At 53.9% G+C, this 19379-nt stretch overlaps 1 protein-coding gene across 1 annotated transcript; it reads right to left on the bottom strand.

Moving 5' to 3' along the window:
* Window positions 1-4: 4 nt before the first annotated feature.
* On the bottom strand, window positions 5-15355 carry LOC122366671 (thyroid adenoma-associated protein homolog). The gene is made up of 6 exons (XM_043339180.1): window positions 15240-15355; window positions 14365-15051; window positions 13898-14067; window positions 12498-13651; window positions 7233-8043; window positions 5-2227 (listed from the first exon to the last, which is right to left on the bottom strand). Exons 1-6 carry the CDS (start codon window positions 15333-15335, stop codon window positions 475-477), a joined length of 4671 nt encoding a protein of 1556 aa, XP_043195115.1. The 5' UTR covers window positions 15336-15355; the 3' UTR covers window positions 5-474.
* Between the last annotated feature and the right edge of the window lie 4024 nt (window positions 15356-19379).

The raw sequence follows: 19379 nt of genomic DNA, 5'->3' as shown, positions 1-19379 counted from the left end.
GCTGTTGATTTACATTCTTTATTGCACTGGCATAAAAAAAAATCAACAACCTGTGACTGACACCCCAATGGGCAGTTGTGCGTAAACACTGGCACCTTGCAACCGTTTGCAAGAAAAAGCGCCAAGGCACAACAACTGGGTCCCTAAACGACACCTTACAAAAAAAAAACAGAGGTGAAAGAATGAACACTGGATGAGTTGGCAAGATATCCATGCATAAACGTTCAAGTGCGAGGTAGAAGTCTGCACAAAAACACTTGTAAAAGAACAACACCAGCAGGTGTAAGCTTCACAGCATATTGCAACATTATGCAATATTGCAACCTCCGGGTAAAAAGCAATGCAGGTAACAAAGCAGTATGAGCGCTGATACGCAAAAGCACAAAGTTGGCACACACAAACAGGCTCAGTGCACGTAGGAGTCTGAATGACATATCGTCCAGGAACAGTGCAAGCTAAAACAACACGAAAGGATCACGCCGTCACCCGCGCCTCCCCCCGATCCGCCCGTCCCTCCCCAGCCCAGGTCCCCCGTCTCACAGCCATCAGTAGCGCTCTCAGTCTCTCCCCGAGCCGCGGGAAGTCGCTCTCGGGCGGCGGACGGAGCTCCAGCACCCCAGCCAGACATTCAACCGCCCCGAACACCCCGGGCGCCGTCAGTACCCGAGTCAGCTCCCCGAGACTGGCACAGCTCTCCAACAGCTCGGCCGTCTCCGCCGCCTGCCGCCAGAGCAGGTGAAGCTCCGGGCCACTCTCGGTCGCGCTGGAGACCAGAGGAGCGCAGGCAGACAGGATTCGGGCCGGCTCACAGCTCGGGTTGTCCGGTCCCGGTTGGAAGAGCTGGTGGTCAGCGCTGAGGGCGGATTGTACCAGTCGCGGGGTCGGCGGGGAGGGAGCCACCAGACGCAGCGCCAGGGAGGGTGCTGAGGGACAGGAGGCGCACTCTGATAGGAGCTGGGAGAGCAGGTCAGTGGTGTTCCGCCCCGAGAGCAGGGGCGCCGCCCAGGCAGCAGCGGCAGCGCGCACCTCCTGCTCCTCATCCTGCAGGAGTCGGGCGGCGGCCAGGAGCAGAAGTAGGCGCAGCTCCGTCCCCTCCGCGCCTGCAGCCACCACAGAGGGCCATAGCGAGCTCAGAGCACACGCCGCGTGCCGCCGCGCGTCCTGACCACACCGGGGCGCGCTGTCAGCGAGAGTCCTCTCACAGGCGGCCCGCAGGAGTTGGGGGTCCTCCCCACCCGCCGCCAGCGCTGCCAGCGCCGGGAGAAGGTCCGGACCAGAGCGCAGCGCCGCCAGCACCGTCTGTTCAGCGCTGACCGCCCTGCGCAGCTCCGCAGCTCCGTCCAGGTGCCGCAGCGCCAGCTCCAGCGACCACTGCAGACGCCGGCCGCGACTGCCGGTCGAAAGCAGCCGGCCCGCGCGCCGCGCACACAGCACCGCACACTCCCCGCTGGGCGGACTGTCTGTCTGGTGGACGCTCTCTATTAGAGGGTCAGTGAGACGGTCTGCGGCGGTAGGATTCTTGGAGGATTCGGTGGCGCGGCGGATCACCTCAGCCGCCGAGGACGGCTCTCTGAGCAGGACTTTCACACTTGCAGCGAACAGCAGCGGATGTCCCGGCTCCCAGGGCCGTCCAGCGCCCTCCAGCACCGTTCTCCGCGCCAGTCGCAGCGCCGTCTCCAGCTCAGCACCAGCGGCAGAGTCGCAGACGGTCAGCTCCAGCGCCAGGTATTGTACTGCCGGACTAGGCGCCGCCAGCCCACGTCTGCACACCTCAGCCACTGCCGCCCTGTGAGCTGGTCGACCGGCCACCGCCCGCGCCAGCAGCAGCTGCCCGTGCAGCCGGTTACAGCCGCCGCCGCGGTCGGACAGCTGCTCGGACAGCTGCTGCTCGGTCAGCAGCGCCGACAGACAGCGGGCCGTCAGGTGACGGACGGCAGCCGCTGGAGAGCCGAGCAGGGGCGCCAGCGCGGCGCGGTACCGCTCCAGCAGCGGCGTCCAGCCGGCGGCGGCGGCGCCGGCGGCCGTCACTCGGGCCAGCAGCGTCAGCGCCGCCACCAGCGCTGGTCCGCCGGCGGCCAGCAGCGTCAGCAGCGGCTCGGCCAGCGCCGGCCAGCGGCCGAACAGCTCACCGAACGGCACTGAGTTGTGCCCGGAGACGTCGTCCCGGCTCTTGCGCTGGCCAATCAGACGCGGTACCACGGCGCCGTACAGCACCAGCGAGGCGTTCCTGCGAACGGAAAGGAATTTTAGAAGACTGTTCGCCCTTGCTGTACGTCAAAGGAGAGCCACCAGCATAGCGCTAAGTTTCAGGTCGACGGAAGTCCCGGTGAATCTTAACACGCGCAATGTCATGTAAAATGTAAAATTCAAGAGTCGATTCGCAAATATGAAACGTTTTCGCTGTTGGGGTTAGGTGGTCGAAATCCAGATGACCACGTGGATTCAAGGTACACTAAAAATTACGTGTTGTTTGTGCATCGTTAAACACATATGAATATAAACGGTTGACAATAATTCGACAATAAGTTCTTCAACAATAAACGTAAACGATAATTACGCTAAAACTATGTAAAATTTAGAAATAAGGTTCTAGCACAGCAGGGCAACATCAAAACATGTATCTTTCACTAGCGATCAAATACCGTCAAGCAATGACGGAGTCTATCAAGCGAGAAGCCATTCAACTTTAACGCCAGTAATGGAAGCGTCACCGCCCCTCCGATGACCTCCCGTGTGCGATGGACTCCCGTCGGGAGCGGGGCCAGGAGTGGACCGCCGGCCCGCCCAGCGCGGCCGGCACCGGCTCCGAGCCGCCGCCGAGCCGGCCGTGGATCCGGCGTCAGCTGGCGCGGCGCGGCGCCCCGCTGCCGCCGCCCACCGCCTCCCTGGAGGAGCACCTGCGCTACCATGAGCGGTACGCGGCGGCCGAGTGCGGCGGCGCCGGCCGGCGGCCCGGGCCCGGACCACCACCGCCTCTGGACGCCGCGCGCATCCTGCCGCTGCTCAGCCTCTTCTCGGGCGCCGAGCTGCGCGAGCTGCTGCTGCGCTTCTGCGACCAGCACGCGCTGCTGCTGCGCTGCTGCGGTCACAGCCCGCGCCGGCTGCGCGCCGAGCTGGCGCATGCGCTGGCGGAGCGCGTGAGCCGCGTCAGTGACGCCGAGCTATCGGCGGCCACGGGTGCCGCGCCGCCGCTCTGGCACACGCGCCTCTTCTGGCAGAAGGTGCTCGTGCTGCGCTGGCTCGGTATCGACGGTGACGCGGCGCCGGCGCGACATTTCCTGCGCAGCGAGCGGCGCGAGGCGTGCGCGGCGCCGCCGGCCGGCCCGGCGCGCTCCCGGTCCGGGGATCTGACAGCCGGCAGGCAGCGCAGCCGCCACGAGCTCGGTGAGCCGATGGAGCTGAACGGTAGACAGCCGACGGTCCTGGTTCACCTGCCGCCGGTGCACCTCATACCGAGCCGGTCCGTGGCACCGGCGGCATTCAGCACACCGGCGCCCACCAGAATACTGCTGGCGCCGCCCAACAGGTCAGTCATCTTCCGACCTTCACTGCTACCACCGCCGCCGCCGCCGCCGCCGCCGCCGCCGCCGCCTCCCTCCGTCCCAGTCCATGTGCCGCCAGCGAGCCGTACCTCCATAGTCCCGTCAGCGACACACAGTCCATTTGTTCTGGCCAGGCCGTGGCCACCGAAAGTCGCCAGACTGGACAGTCAGAGCTCCGCACCGCAGGCGTCTACTCCGCTGCTAGCGAATACGTCGGCAACACAGCAGAGCTCGACGCCTTTGGTGACAAACGCGTCGGAAGGACAGCAAACATTGACTCCTATCATGGAGACTTTGTCAGCAGGACAGCAAACGTCAACTCCGCTAGTGGCCAGCATATCAGCAGAGCAACAAACATCAAATTCTTTGATAGCCAGTGCATCGGCAGAACAGCAAACTTCTAATCATTTGGTAGCCAACATAACAGCTGAGGCGCAAACGTCGACACCGTTGGTAGCAAATGTGTCGGCAAAACAGCAAACATCGACACCGTTGGTCGCCAATAGGTCTGCAGTACAACAAACGTCGACTCCTTTATTAGCCAATGTGTCTGCAATTCAACAGACATCGGCTCCATTAATTGCCAGCGCATCAGCCGAACAGCAAACATCGACTCCCTTACTAGCCAGTGCATCAGCCGAACAACAAACATCCTTGCCGCTAGTTTTTCATTCAACTGACTTATATTCCTCCTCACAGCAGACGTCCACGGTGGATTTACCCACGGCTTCGACAAGTCAGCAGACGGACGCCCGGCCCGGCCCCAGCAGAAACCGAAACAAACAGAAACCCACCGGGAAGTCTGAGCCAAAGGAAACGCGTACCGCACGCCAACCATGCGAATGTGTCGGACGCCCCTGTCCGGAGCGAAAACCTCGCACCAATCGTAAATGTTCAGAATCAAAGGAGAGAAAGAGCAACAAGAAACCGGAAGAAGCGAACAAGGCCACAAAAGGTAAATGCACGTGTGGTCGAAAGGTGGATGAGACATCTAAAGCGACACAAGACCAACAGACGGATGAGGTTATGGAAGAGCAGGACACCAGCTCCCAGCAGGCTGGAAGCGCTCACGCCTGGGACCAACACACCCCCACCACAGCTCATCCTACCCTCCCTACCGACTCGGGACCTGTCGACTCCAGTTGGCTGCTGCGGCCGGACCGTCACTGCCCGGGGCGGGGGAGTTCAGTATCGGATCCTTCAGTACCGCCCCCACCAGATGCGGCCAGTGAGCAGACTCTCACGGAGCTGCACGGCCGGCTGCAGACGGCGCTGACGTTCGCTGGGCAGACGGGGAGTTCTATTGAACAGGGATACGACCAGAGATACGACCAGGGGTATAACGGCCAATACGAGAAGGAGAGCGACATGTCGTACGACAAGGAACACAACAGAGAGGACGACAGAATACACAGTGGGAGATACGAGAGAAGCCAGGAGCAAGGATACGAGGATAACAAGGAGAAGAGTGAGGTGCGGGACACTGAACAGGACAAAGAGTGTGACCAAGAGCCAACTCTCGAGATGAACGCTGACCAGGAGACCGGGCTGGCTGATGGGATGGTTTACGATCAGGACGAGCAAACCATGGACAGCGGTTTCGACAGAGACGGATCACCTAACAACCTCACCGGGAAAGATCAAACATCATCTTCGCTATCCGAACGAGCGACCTCACCTCGAACCAACTGGAGAGAAATAATAATCGAAAGCTGGCTAGACGACCGGTTGATGGTAGGGGACCTCAGGACGAGACCAGCTCAACACCAGGGGGACGATCACTACGAGGCCTTTCAAACTACCAGCCTATGGATTCAAGATCCGAACATCACACATAGCCAAGAGAGCACTCACGAGACTAACACCGGCGGTCGAAGCGGGGTGACACAGCAGAGTATGGAGTTCTCCGAGTCCAGTCCATCAGCCACTCTACAGAGGTGCCGTGAGATATCCGAGCGGGCCGAGCAGAGATATCAGGAGCTGGTGCGACTGGGAAGTCGGGCACTAAGGACACCGCGCCAGGAGGTGTCGACGGTGGACCACCTGCCGCCCCTGTCTCCAACTCCTGGTAATATGGCAGAGGGTCGCAGCTCCACTCAGCGGGGGTTGGAGGGAGCTGAAACTACCTTACCTCAGCTGAGGTCCATTCAGACGAGCAGGCAAGGGTCGGTGGAGGTGGATGAGACGTCATCTCAGCCGCAGTGTCCCAGCTGCGGGCTGCCCTGTGTCACCGCCAGCCCAGCCACCGCTACCAGAGAGGGTAGCCAGACTGGCACTGGCGTCAGACGGGGCAGCAGGTCCAGCGGACTGGATATTGGACAGATTCAGCAACAGCTGCAGCAGTCCATCAGTCGTCTGCAGCGACTGCAGCAGTCCGCCAGCCAGTCACATCAGCCCAGTCAGTCACAGCAATCAGACGGCCAGTCACAGCAAGTGAGCAGTCCCTCACAGCAGCAGCTGTTTACTAGGCAGTCACAGCACCGACCCAGCCTATCACATCAGCAATTACAGCAGCAGCTGGAACAGTCGATCACCCACCTACAGCAAGCGACCAGCCGTCTACAACAGCAGCTCCAACATGCCGCCAGTCATCCAACAGCACAGCCGAGTCTGTCCCAGCAGCAGTTACAACAGCAACTACAGCAGTCCATCTCTCAACTCCAGCACCAGCTTCAAAACTCTACCGACCAGCGATCTCGGCAGGCCACCCTGTCACAATCTCAGTCACCGCCCGCCGCTGGTCAAACCCAGCGCACAGTTGGCGCAGAGTTGTCAGCGGCCTTAGCCGACACCCAGTCGATATCTCAGTCACCACAGACCCCGTCTCCCTCCCTGTTCTCCGCCCGACAGTCGTGGTCAGAGTCGCCGCTGGCTGAATCAACACCGCGAGAAGTCGCCAGTGGTGAACTGGCTTCGGCTTCGCTACATGAGATGAACGAACATAGTACTGCTGGTAGTTCGCCGGGGTTTGCGAGGTCCGACCACCGCACGCTGAGGATTCCTGCACTCACTCCGGAACAGGAGTTAGCCGGGACCACGGAGATGGTACAGTCTGGGATTGGAATCCAGTATTTCCCGTCCATGGGACCTTGTAATGTTCTCAGCACGGATGTGACAGCAAACATGGAAACAAACACCACCGACGCAAACACTGGAAAAATAAACGCATCGAGACGTATAGAGATAAGCACGAATACGACTCCCGACAAAAATGTTTCACAAACGACAAAGGCCACCACAAGCAGCGCCTCATCCGAGAGACCCTTTGTGGTGACAGACGCCGCTTCAAACGCCGGTGTCAGCGAATCATCCCCGAGCCCAACAGCCGGTACGGACGGCACTTCTGCAGCCAAGACTCTCGGGACGGGAGCACAGGAGGCCGGGGAGCTCTCTACGTACGCCAGTGCCGAGGACCTGCCTCCGGTCACCGAGAGCCCCTCCACTGACACATGCCAGGTCAAGGTGTGCAACAAAATCGCCAAAATATAACACCTGGAATCTATGCTGTCTTTTGATTATGAATACCTAATGAATTCTAGCTGTTTGGAAAATTGATTTAAATAAAAAAGGTTTGCCATCAAACATGCATAAATACAATCCCAGCTGGCTAATAGAAATTGATCTCTACAAACCATTTAAACCGTTTCTAAGGTAAATTTTTAGTCTGGTTCCCGGCCTGCCCTTCCTCACCTGATACTCCAGACGGGCGAGGCCAGTCCGGCCAGGGCGGCACAGGTGACGTCACAGAGCCGTGACGTCACCTGTGCCGACACGACGGCGTCACTCATCAGGCCGGTGAGGATGTGAAGCGCGATGGTGTGCGGCAGGTCGGCCTCTGCGCCGTCAGCGTCCGCTGCACCGCTGGGGGATGGTGATGGCTCCGAGTCTGTGGTCAGAGCTTCACTACCGGCGCTGCAGTCTTCTACCCGCTGTTCGGTGGGGGCGGAGGCGGGGGTTGTGGGTGAGGGCGGCAGCGGACTGGCAGCCACCTCCAGTAGCGCCGACACAGTACTATCAGCCAGTCCGGGCTGTCTATCCGCCGCCAGTAGGGTATGTACCAACATCGGCAGGCCGGCACCGCGCCGTGTGGCCGAGCTCCGCGCGCCGCCCGCCCGCAGCTCGGCCAGCACGCCGCGCAGCACGGCCGCCGGCACGTCCCGCACGGCCCCGCTGGCGTGCCGTAGCGCGGCCGTGCTCAGCCGGCTCCAGGCGAGTCGCGCCGACTCGATGGCTCCTTTGTGTCGGCAGCCGGTAAGCACTCGTCGGATGGTGGCCACCACAGCGCGCAGAGTGGTCACAGACATCCCCGGTCCGCCGGCGGTGAGGCAGAAGGAGGTGACCTCTCCCAGGAACAGACTGCACTCCTTGAGGCTGAGCCAGCAGCAGGAGAGTACCAGCTGGTACTGGTTGGAGAGGGCCGAGGAGCGCGTGGTGTCCCCACCGGCGGCCGCCACCACTGACTCCACGGCCTCGCCCATGGCAGCGAACGACGGCGCCGTCCCTGAGGGGAGAGAAAGGGAGGACAGGTCAGTGTAGCAGCCACGGCAGCAACCATTATACGATGATAAGTGGGGCAGGGCATATTTTAAGGATTTTTCACTGCGTCCCAAAGGTGGCATAGGGCACATGCTTCGATCGGAAAGGGCACATTGCAAGCGAAATGGTAATTGTATATAATTTCATTTCACAAATAGTATAGTAGATGCAAGTGAGATAATGTACAGATACATGTGTCATTGTGTAGGGTAGAGCGGGGCAAAGCGCCCAGGGCGAGTAAAACGCCCACCCCTCTTATTTGTGAAATGCTCGACTTTTTAACGAATCCTTGATAGCCACTTTCAAGAACACGCAGGAATCTGCTTGTGCTTCCTTTTTTGGTTCCACAAGTGGAGCTTTCTGGACATAAAATACAGATTGATATAGGTACTGCTGATGTTTTCTAGAAATTAAAAGCTTTCTTAGTGCGAAAACTTTGTCTGATAGAGATTGAAGAAGGCAATACAATTTTGTTATGTTGAATATGCAGATTTAACCTATGCTTTGAGCATTTATTTGCTTGCAACACAATTGTGACAGGCTTATATTTGGCAAATTTTGTTTTGAATGTGTTGTTGGGGTAATACGAACACTTTGGTGTGGGGCAAAGTGCCCATCATGGGCCAATGGGAGTTATACAGCACGGGTTATTGCGAGCAATTTGGGCTCAAAGTGAGTGGCGGGATATGTTTCTATTGCTCAGGATTCTTATAAAATATGCAATTTTCTGGTTAGGATCGTCTAGAACGTTTTATTCGCGAGATATCTTTGCTCACCAGGGCAGTGACAGGCGTTGCCTGAATAAGGACTGGGGTGGCGACAGCAGTGTTTAACCTTGCAGGCGGTGGGGGGGGGGACATTTCCCCCCCCCCCCTTTAGTTTTTTTCTATATATCTCGAGAACCGCTGCGCCGATCGTCACCAAGCTTTCAGTACCCTCCCGTAAATAGCTATTGCACGTTGTGACCAAACGTTTTTTCCAAAGGCTATGATAGGTTGGCCGCAAATGACGTCAGAGTGACGTCATTTCTGCCATTTTCGACCCAAAAAAGGTTTCGCGAGAAGAGCTGTCAGGCCTACAGCTTTAGTGACACAGAAAAATGTTTCAAACATAAAAGGTGTAGAATTTCAAGGGCTACAAAACTGCTATCTCGGATTTTTGAAATTTTTGGATTCTGACCCCCAAAGATAAAAAAATAGATTTTTGAATACAAAAGCCGAAAAATCCAAAAAGTTTTTTGAATTTCGAAAAAAAAACGGAAGATGTGTTATAGTCCCTACCGCCTTCTATCCACATACCAAATTTGAGATCGACATATCTTGTTTTGGCCAAGTAATAGCGAAAAACTGTTGAAAATTGATGACGTCGAATTTTCAAACTCAATTTCTAGCAATTCTAGACCTCTTAGCGCAAAACAAAGACCACCATTAGACTCTCCGTCACGAGCTGCATCGAATCAATACCCATTTTATGCAAAAATATCAACTTTGAAATTTGACCTTTTTACCAGACCTTGACCTGACCTCCACCAGAAAGTGACCTTAACTGTACCTGATGGTCTTATAAACAACACCATTGAGTTGGAAATGAAAAACTGTCCATAAAACATGCATCGCACAACCTTAGTCAAGTTGGGTTCATGTGGAAACCTTTGGTGACCTTTGGTGACCTGACCTGTGACCTGACGTGGTATGACCAGTGACCTCTAATAGCAACATATGTACTAGACAACTGACGCCCTATCGCTGATTTTCGACAAAATGCGTTTTACTCGGTGTTATAGCGCTTTCCCTAGAAGCCCCGTGAACGGTAAAACATTTTATCTTTGACCTGACCTGTGACGTCATCGGTGACCCTGAGGTCAATGAAATTTGGTTTCCCTCAACAAATCTACAAATTTGACAGGGATATCGAACGCCGTTTGAATTTTCCGGATCCGTCCAGTAGTTTCGGAGATACGGGGGGGGGGGGCAAAAAATGCCCCCCACCGCGCGGAAGGTGGCCGGGAGGCCCACCGCCTGCCGGGTTAAGGTGTTTTTAATAATGCAATATGTCGAGTTGAGGTCTAATGAAATGAGGAATGGATGAATACTACATTATTTTGTCACAGTATCAAAATTGTGATGAAACATTCAGGACTGGGCGTTATGCCCACTCATATGGGCGTTATGCCCCACGGGTGGGGCAAAACGCCCGATCTGTAGTCCTCTCAAATTGGACGGCATATCTCAAATACTGTGCATGCCACACGTTTCTGATGTGTTATTTGAAGAAAGCTAAGGTAATGAGCTGATCAGCTACCTGGTTGTTCTTCAAATTTGTAAGATAAGGAGATACTGAGGCTGAAAAGTTAGGGTGGGCGCTTTGCCCACCCTACCCTACTGTGCTGGTGGAGGGGCAGCACGCGGGATATTGGGAGCGGGCTGTGATTGCTTTTGGCCAGTCTCGAAATTCGCCCAGTCGTGGCGCGTTCTTTATCCGCATTCAAAGGACGGACCGGCGATTTAATGACATTTATATTGCTGTTAGCCACTCGTTTTCCTGAACGGCGTTGGGAGTGTTCGACCTCCCTTGACGCACCAAGTTGTACCTATTTTTTAATGAATAAGAATAAATATGCGCATGATTAAAATGTGATACATACGTCTTTTCACGCGTTTTTCAACCCTATCAATCGATTCAAAATAGAGCTTGACGTGTGAAATATTGCCAATTCGCATTGAAGATACTATGTGTTTGAAATCATTAGATGACTTAAGGTCAAACAGTACCCACCCACCAGGCAGAGAATGGCACAGGGGCTCAAACTAGGGTAGGGCAGGGCACGGGGCCTGAAGACGGGAAGGCAGCGCATAAAATTTCGAGGCAGAATATATAAGGTATCGGGTTTGAGGGCAGGGCAGGGCGGGGCACAGAGCCTGAATGCAGAGCAAGGCGCAGGGCCTGGAGGAAGGGTAGGACAAGGAACAAGACCTAGGGACAGGGCACTGGGCAGGGCACATATTCCAGGGGTATAGTAGGGAAGAACATAATAACCCTCGCCCGCACATGGGGGGGGGGGGGTGGTTGCCACCCCCCCCCCCCCCAGGTAGTCTTTCTGCTCTGCACTCAACATTTTTAGAGCTAAAAGGCTGATTTTTGGTATAGCTGCTCCTCTATCCTTTCTTGATGTCCACTGAAAATTTCAAGTTTGTGATTTTTGGTTTCGGAGATATGACCTTGTTTGTCAGGTCATGTCATGACCCAAATGGCCAATTCTCAACATCTTGCGTTTGCCATGGGCCTTGTGAGCTTTTGACACCTTGATTTCGGCCTTTTTTGCCAGTCTTACCTCCCACCTATCATGGAACATGTTGTTCGACGATGTACAGGGGTCAAGGTCAGGGTCAAGGTCAACTTAGGTCATCTAAGATAATTGCGTTTTAGGCAAGCTGAATTTACTTTTTGTGAAGTTTTTTTGACTGCATTTTTGGTAAAAGCTTCTCAGATCATGATTTCATGTAATATGGACACAAAAACAATCGGTGCACACATCAGTATACACACAGACACACACAGACATACAAACACATATAACTGACCTTGACCTAACTTGACCTGAAATGACCTCAGCAGCAAAAATCTGGTCGGGTAGTGTGACAAAGAGGTTCTAGCTGGCTTGGCACCAGAAAACGGCATCGTCATCGGTATATGATAAGCAGCGCACTTGATATCCAACGGTGACCCAAAACAGCAACATTTTTTAGTTTGACCTGACCTGGAAGGTCAATGACTGACCTGAGAAGGTAAAATCGGGTATCATTGGATTTGTCTCTTCCCAAAGAATCTTTTTGGTCTTTACCGCTAAGCTCTATCTCCAACAGGAACGAAACGGCGCGGGGGGGGGTGGCAACCACCCCCCCCCCCCCATGTGCGTTCTAGGATGGGAAAATGGCATGTGCGGGCGAGGGATAAGGTGTACGACCTAGGGTAGGGCAGGGCACAACGACTGGAGAGGACATGTATGTTCTTAGGTACAAAGTAAATAAAGGCACAACGCAATCGGAAAGGCAACATCTGTTACACAGTAAAAGACCGAGGCATGTTACTTAGTTTTGCTCGCACTTTCCTCTGAAACCGTGGCATTTCAGTGTGGGACGCAGTGGTCCAAATTTCGCGAGGGCTACGTCCCAAAGGCAGGGGGCTGCGTCCCAAAATGGGACGCAGTCAGTATGTTAAAATATGCCCTGAAGTGGGGAGACGTAACACATTAGCTCACATATCGGGAAAATGAAGCAATTCGATCGCCTTTAGCATCATGTCTCATCAATGTTACTGGAAGTAAGTCAGGAAGCAAAACCATACGAAGCGGTGTAAAATTACCCCTCCACTCTCCAGTGCATCATAAAACACCCATGGGTTGAATAAGGACGAACTTACCTCCATGTTCATCCACCTGCTGTCCGGCCAGAGCCTTCAACATGGTATCCACCACGCCCTCCAACAACTTCACACACTTCTCCACCATCTCCTGCGTCAGTCCAGCCCCGTCCGTCCCGCACAGACACCGCCTCAGGCAGGCCAGTCGCCCGTGAACCGGCGCCTCTCTCGCCGCCCTGAACAGATCCCTCTTGGCTCCCTCCGCCTGACCCTCTGCCGCTGACAGGAGCTCCTCCAGCAGCTCCGTCGGCGGCCCGCCAGCCTCCGACCGACCGGCCTCGAACGACAGAAGACACAGCGCGGCCGCGGTCTCCACGTCATGGAAGTTGGGTCGGTCCGCCAGGCGGGCTGCCCAGTCGGTGAGCTGTTCTCGGTCGGAGGTGGCGAGCAGACCGGCAGGAATCCAGTAGGTGATGAGAAGTTTCAGCGCCGTCTCTCGAACATCATCCGTCTCGTCGTACAGACACAGTAGTAGCGTCCGCAGGCTATCGCGAGTCACGATATCCCAGGTAATCCCTCCGGGCCGGTGCTCGGCGAGGTACCGCAGCAGGACGGCAGTCTGCGGCGGGACCACGCCCTTCCGCGCCGCCCCAGCGCCCGCCGGCAGCGCGTAGAGGTGGGATACGATCTCCTGGAGCGCCCCCAGACAGGTACAGCGCCGCTGGAAACTACTGCCGGGTGAGAGTCCCTCCAGGACGGCGTCCACCAGCCCCCTGAGGAGGCGGAGCAGGTGTGTCGGCGGCGGCCGGCCGCGCAGACACGCCGTCCTCAGTCGCGGCACCAGACGGCGCAGCTCGGCGCACAGCGCGTGCCGCAGCGAGGAGCTGTCTGCCGATAAACACGAGACCAGCGCCGCCAGCAGCGGCGGACAGAGGTGGGCCGGCGGCGAGTCGACGGCCCGGCGTCCCCAGCAGGCAGCGGCCGCCGCCAGCCGCACCCCCGGCTCCGGGTGGGACAGACCGGCCCGCAGCGCCGCCTCCGCGTCCGGACCGGCGTCGGCGTCCGACTCACGGAGCAGTCTGACGGCGGCCAGTCGGGCCGTCCAGCCGGCGACCGAGTCGGCGGGCAGCAGCGTCAGCAGGCGGCGACCGGAGGCGGACCGGCAGCGGACGGCGGCCGGCAGCCAGCGCAGCAGGGCCGTCTGACACGTCTGACTGGAACGGACGCACGCCCGACGGCGGTCAGTCGAAGGAACGAATGTGAAATAAGTAAGGGACGGTTAAAGCCCACATATCAACACGAACAAGTAAATAATGTCAGCAATCAGACGTCCCATCACGTCAGTCGATCTGAAAAGCAATGTGAAATTACCATAATAGCTATGGCATTTCAACTATTTAACTAAATCGTATCCACGCAGATAATTGTCCTTCTAGGGACGTCCCACTGTCCCAGCTCACCTATCGTCTGACACCAGCAGGTCGGCCAGCTGTCTCTCCAGCTGCGGCAGCTGGTCGTCTGTGGCTGCCTGTAGCACCTCCTGGTAGAGGTCGGTGCTTATGGAGGCCAGGTGGTGGCCTGAGACGGCCTCCACCAGACCAGACGTCAGGTCCGGCACTCGGAGCAGAAGCTGGTCATGGAAAAGACAGGAAAGAAGGACGCGCGTTAAATGTGACATAGGAGGACGTAATACATTCAGTGGGCACAATACTCCGTTGATGAGGTGCGAATCCATCGTGATGGCGAATCCATCGCGTCTCCTAAATTCGCGATGTCTTTTTGAATTCATCAAGTCACTTACGCTGAAAACGACGCCTTCCCGGACTCCGAACGAAGCATGTGTGCTATTTGTCTGATAGAGCGCTATTAAATCGCTAAAAAGTTCAATAAAACCCCAACACCCTGATCCAAACAGAGCCCCACCCACCTCCTGGCAGCCGATGTGTTGCGACACCACATACAGCGTATGTAATTTAGTCTTGCTGCTCCACGGCAGCGCCGCCAGGGGTCGCAGCAGCTCGTCCACGTACTCTCCACCGGGCTGAAGTCGAGCGTGCAGCTGCAGGAGCGCCGCCCAGCAGCGCGTCAGCAGCTCGGGCAGCCCGTCACACTGGCGCTCCCAGCTGGAGGAAAGAGCTGCCGCCGCCGGACGCAGCAGCTCGGTAGTTAGAGCGTCCGACGGCGGCAGCGACGGCAGCGAGGCCAGCTGGTGGAGCAGCAAGTCCAGCAGGTGGAACGACTGGAAGATGTTGTAGGGAGTGGAGCAGAGGAGCAGCACCGCGCGGCTGAGGTGGAGTGACATCGGCCGGCGGTCCGGAGCGGTCACACCCAGCAGGTCCTGCTTCCCACAGCCGAACAGGCCAAGCAGCAGTGTCTGCTGGTGGTAGGAAGGCTGAGGGGACGGCAGCTCCAGCAGGGTCAGGAACTCGGCGGCTGCAGGCTCGGCAGGTTTCTGGTGAAGCAGCAGGCAGATGCTGATGGCAGTCAACAAGTTGGTCTCCTTTGGGTTGGAGGACTTGCTCAGCAGTGACAGCAGTAGGGTCTTGATCTCAGTCTGCTGGTCTTCTGAGAGATCAGACACCACAGTGCTGTCCTTCAGACAGTTCATACATTTCTGAAAAAAAAACAGGTCAGTCATTACAGAGACACTATGCACATTCACAATGGAAGTGTTAAGTACACAATTCAAAATCAATTTAGTGTGAGCAAAGCATAATGCAAAGGATTTTGTACATAAGCAGCTAACTTCATGTCGTTTACCACATTTTTTCATCATTTTCATTCAACTTCTTTTTTACATACCCTCACAGAAGCTTGAATGTCAATGTTGCAGCTGTCATTTTGATCATTTAAAAACTCTTTGATTGAAGACAGTGGTTCAAATAAGGTGGAACTCATTTTAATGTTAAGACTGCTAACCTGAAAAAGAGCAAACACCTGTCAAACAATGGCATGCAGAGAAGCTGAGTTGGCTGATCTAGGCAGTGAAGGAGGCAGGAAACACTTATGACAGCAAAAATACAAGCCAGCCCATAGGTACCAACCAGGATAGAGATTCACACCAGCCAGTCATAAATAAAACCTAAGAGTTGCATGATAAATTTGAAGTCCATTTTTTAGCATAAACTTAGGATAGGTTTTTAAGTATAAACTTAATAGGGACAATTTGTTAATTGCTGGATCTACTAATCCTCCTCATCTCTGGTGAGCTTAGCCAAGTCTTCAGCTTGAGCTGACCAAGAATGGCCAATCCTCACTCCATTCTGGTGACTGGTTACAAGTGACAACTTAAACGCAACTTAAACCAGCATTCCGCAGATCACAATTCACATTACCACAGTTCAATTGATAGTGACCAGATACCCACACCTCATCAGTACATGGAACATAGACTTAGAAATACTGAACCTCAAGAAAATCTGAGCTCTGTTCGCACCCCGTTTATTTATCAGCAGGCTGCGACCATGCTGCTACTTCTTGGCTCCTCATTGGTCGAATTCAAGTGGTCTATTTGCTAGACCAATGAGAGGCCAAGCCGTGCCAGCAATAACTTCCTTATATGGGCAAAACCGACAGCACGCTGGTATAAAAACTGCGAGCGAACAGGGCCCTGGTTAAAATTTAGTTTGCAGTCTGAGTGCTTTGTATCAGTATCGTAGCCTTCCATTTGGGGGACAGGAAGCCAGCTCAAGCTACTTTGGTTGTCTGAATTATACAAATTAGACTGAATCCCAGAGTCTGGAATGAAATCATCTTAGCAGGCTAAATCTATATTATAAATAGGCACTAAAAATTAAGATCCTTCCCGAGTCATGTCATCACAGGAATGATGAACACCAAACTGAAACCTTTATCTATTTATTTATTTACTTCGTAGTGGCCGTCCTCTACCTATGACTGGAGTCAAAGAGGCTATTCTTGGCATTGAGTCAATAAAATATGGCGATGAAGTGAGTAAAAGTCTTGAGTTTTGACCACAGTCCACCGGCATTGAGTTCACCAAAGAACCTTGAAATGCAACACCCTACTCACTACTGTAATGAACAATGCCTTGTTTATACCAGTTGGAAAACGAAGTTTCATAAAATGGACATGGACTGGACAATTTTTTACACAAATATCATGAAAAATGGAGAAAATAACATAAAAAATAAAAACATGCACCTCTCACGTGCTAGCTCGCCGGTAATAATGTGCTGCGCCATGAATGAAACATGACCACCAGTGATGTCGGCGAAAGGCTCCTAATTTGCAGCTATTTGCAGCCATACACTGTTTTCCTAAAAAGGCTCATCCATACGACCCAAGGAAAGTTCCAGTGAACAAAATAAATACCTATCAAACATACTCATTATCACGGTGAGAAATTCGAATGCTAGTTGCACGTAGGACCTGAGCGGTCGCACTTACGTGACATGGTGCAACGATTTTGGGAAGGACTTCAGAGCAGATATTTGACACCGGATCTCAAAGTACCCGGCCCGAGTACCTAACAACTTTTCTGGGATGAGTGGGACAAGCGTTTTTCTAAAATAACTCAAACTCATCGTCATTGCGCTCGTTCACGTTTCTCAGGATACGCACGTCTTAAATTTCCAGTCTCCAGTCTAATGCGTGGTTCACACCGGATCCGTAATGACGCCGTAACCGTTACGGCCGTAATGAGCTAGACATTTCTCAAGATTCCCCAAGCATTGCGACTTTTCTAGACGAAGTTGAAATGTGGCAACCAGCCGCCGTAAACTGGCAGCGTCCACCGTACTCGTTACGGAACGTAACAGAAGTTGGGAAAATTGAACTTTTCGGCCCGACCGGCCGCCGTAATGACTTTTGTTGACATGTATCTCCAAAACGGTTTGACTGTTTGATGAGCGGTCTTCTTTGGAGAGGGGATGTATCCTTTCTTCATGGAACTGTGCTATCCATAAAACTCATGAGTGCCTGTTACAGCGCGTGCCACGTGCGACGTGAGAGGTTCCAGAAGAGCTCGTCATTCCATTACTCGGGAACGGCTGAAGCGATACAGCTCAAAATTTGTTTGTTGTTTTGGCTGGGTGCACACTACACATCCGGTGACCGTTGAACGGTTTTGAATTCCTTCAGCGCGTGCGCACGTGCACACCCCTTTTTAATATCTCGGGATCTGCTGGGCCGATAGCGCTCATATTTTGTATGCTAGAGGACACCATGTAAATATGAATATTGCACAGGTTGGCAAAGACATTAGTATGCACGTGCGCACGTGCGTACCCCTTTTTAGTATGTGGCGATCGGCTGGTCCGATGGCGCTCATATTAAGTAGAGTGAAAAGCACTATGTTTTTAAGCATGTTGCACGGGCTGGCAAAGACATTGATTTGCACGTGCGCACGTGCGTACCCCTTTTTTATATCTGTGGATCGGTTGGGCCGATAGCGCTCATATTTTGTATGCTGAATTACACCATGTTTATAAGCAGATGGCACGGGTTGGCAAAGACATTGATTAGCACGTGCGCACGTGCGTACCCCTTTTTCATATCTGGGGATCCGCTGGGCCGATAGCGCTCATATTTTGTATGCTGAATAACACCATGATTATAAGCAGTTTGCACGGGTTGGCAAAGACATTGATTTGCACGTGCGCACGTGCGTACCCCTTCTCCATATCTGGGGATCCGCTGGGCCGATAGCGCTCATATTTTGTATGCTGAATAACACCATGATTATAAGCAGTTTGCACGGGTTGGCAAAGACATTGATTTGCACGTGCGCACGTGCGTACCCCTTCTCCATATCTGGGGATCCGCTGGGCCGATAACGCTCATATTAAGTATGCCGAATGACACCATGTTGACCTGCAGATTGTAATGGTCAGCGAGGGTATTGGCTAGCACGTGCGCACGTGCGCACCCTTTTTCCATAACCGCAGATCGGCTGGGCCGATAGAGCTTATATTAAGTATGCTGAATAACACCATGCATATTAGTAGACCTCACAGGTCAGCGAGCGTATTGGTCTGCACACGTGCGCGTGCTGACACTTTTTAATGACATTTTCCGATTGCTTGGGATTGCATCTTTGGTAGGTTAAGCCAAGGTATCGCCGAGCAGCTATGGAGCTTCCAAATGTCGACGAGGGCAGCGGTCTGCTCGTGCGCACGTGCGGACCCGTTTACCTTAGCTCGAATCAACCTGCCAATAATTATTATTTCTTGTGAGCATGCCCTCAGCGTGTAACGCTCACGGCTTACTTTGTATCTTGTATGTGGAGTTCTGAGTTCTGAGTTCTGAGTTTCATGGAGTTCTGAGCAAAGTTCACCGGCCATATTGTCCCTGCTACTTGCTAAATTTGATGCTTGGACTTGTAGATATTTGCAGACGTTTGAATCCACATTGCCTCTTGGCAAGCCAATCGAGCAGAGGGTATACGATACAGATTCTGGCGTCCGCTAGTATTCCCATCACCCACGAATAGCAAATAATGTAAGAAATAAACTTCAGCGTTGACGGTCATAGACATGCCCTCTTGTAATGCAAGAAATAGTGCAAGAATCTCCGTCCAGTGTTCTGCCCACCGGCGTTTAATTAACAATGATATGACTCGATACAATTGCAGACCGCTATGTCAGAGTGAAATTAACAAATTAAAAGGAAGAGAGTAAAACAAGTTTACATTCTGGCGCTCTGATATTAAAAACAGCTCTTGGCTTTAGCCCATTTTCCGCTTGCCTATAAACAAAATAGTGCTTTGGCGCACTTGACTCGAACGGTGACGCTCAGCGATGGCAATTCCCGGTGCACACCGAATCCGTAACCATTACGGCGTTACGGCGTCAAAAAATCGAACTACGCATGCGCGTTGCATTGTGCCCTCCACTTTCGAGATATTTTTTAATCGCCACCGTATTCATTACGGAACGTAACGGTCATTACGGATCCGGTGTGAACCACGCATTAAACACA

Source organism: Amphibalanus amphitrite, unplaced genomic scaffold, assembly GCF_019059575.1.
Source record: "Amphibalanus amphitrite isolate SeventyFive unplaced genomic scaffold, NRLGWU_Aamphi_draft 000822F_arrow, whole genome shotgun sequence".
Classification (NCBI taxonomy): Eukaryota; Metazoa; Arthropoda; class Thecostraca; order Balanomorpha; family Balanidae; genus Amphibalanus; species Amphibalanus amphitrite.
The sequence above is the reverse complement of the archived record's forward strand: the minus strand, read 5'-3'. Positions and strand labels throughout refer to the sequence as shown.

Bases quoted from the DNA above. Each gene is read 5' to 3' on its own strand.
- LOC122366671 (XM_043339180.1), bottom strand. From the start codon at position 15,335: ATGAGTTCCACCTTATTTGAACCACTGTCTTCAATCAAAGAGTTTTTA. The intron at 13,652-13,897 runs GTGAGCTGGGAC...CGTCCGTTCCAG, and splicing joins CTGCTGGTGTCAGACGATAG to TCAGACGTGTCAGACGGCCC. The intron at 2,228-7,232 runs GTGAGGAAGGGC...TTCCGTTCGCAG, and splicing joins TCGCCCGTCTGGAGTATCAG to GAACGCCTCGCTGGTGCTGT.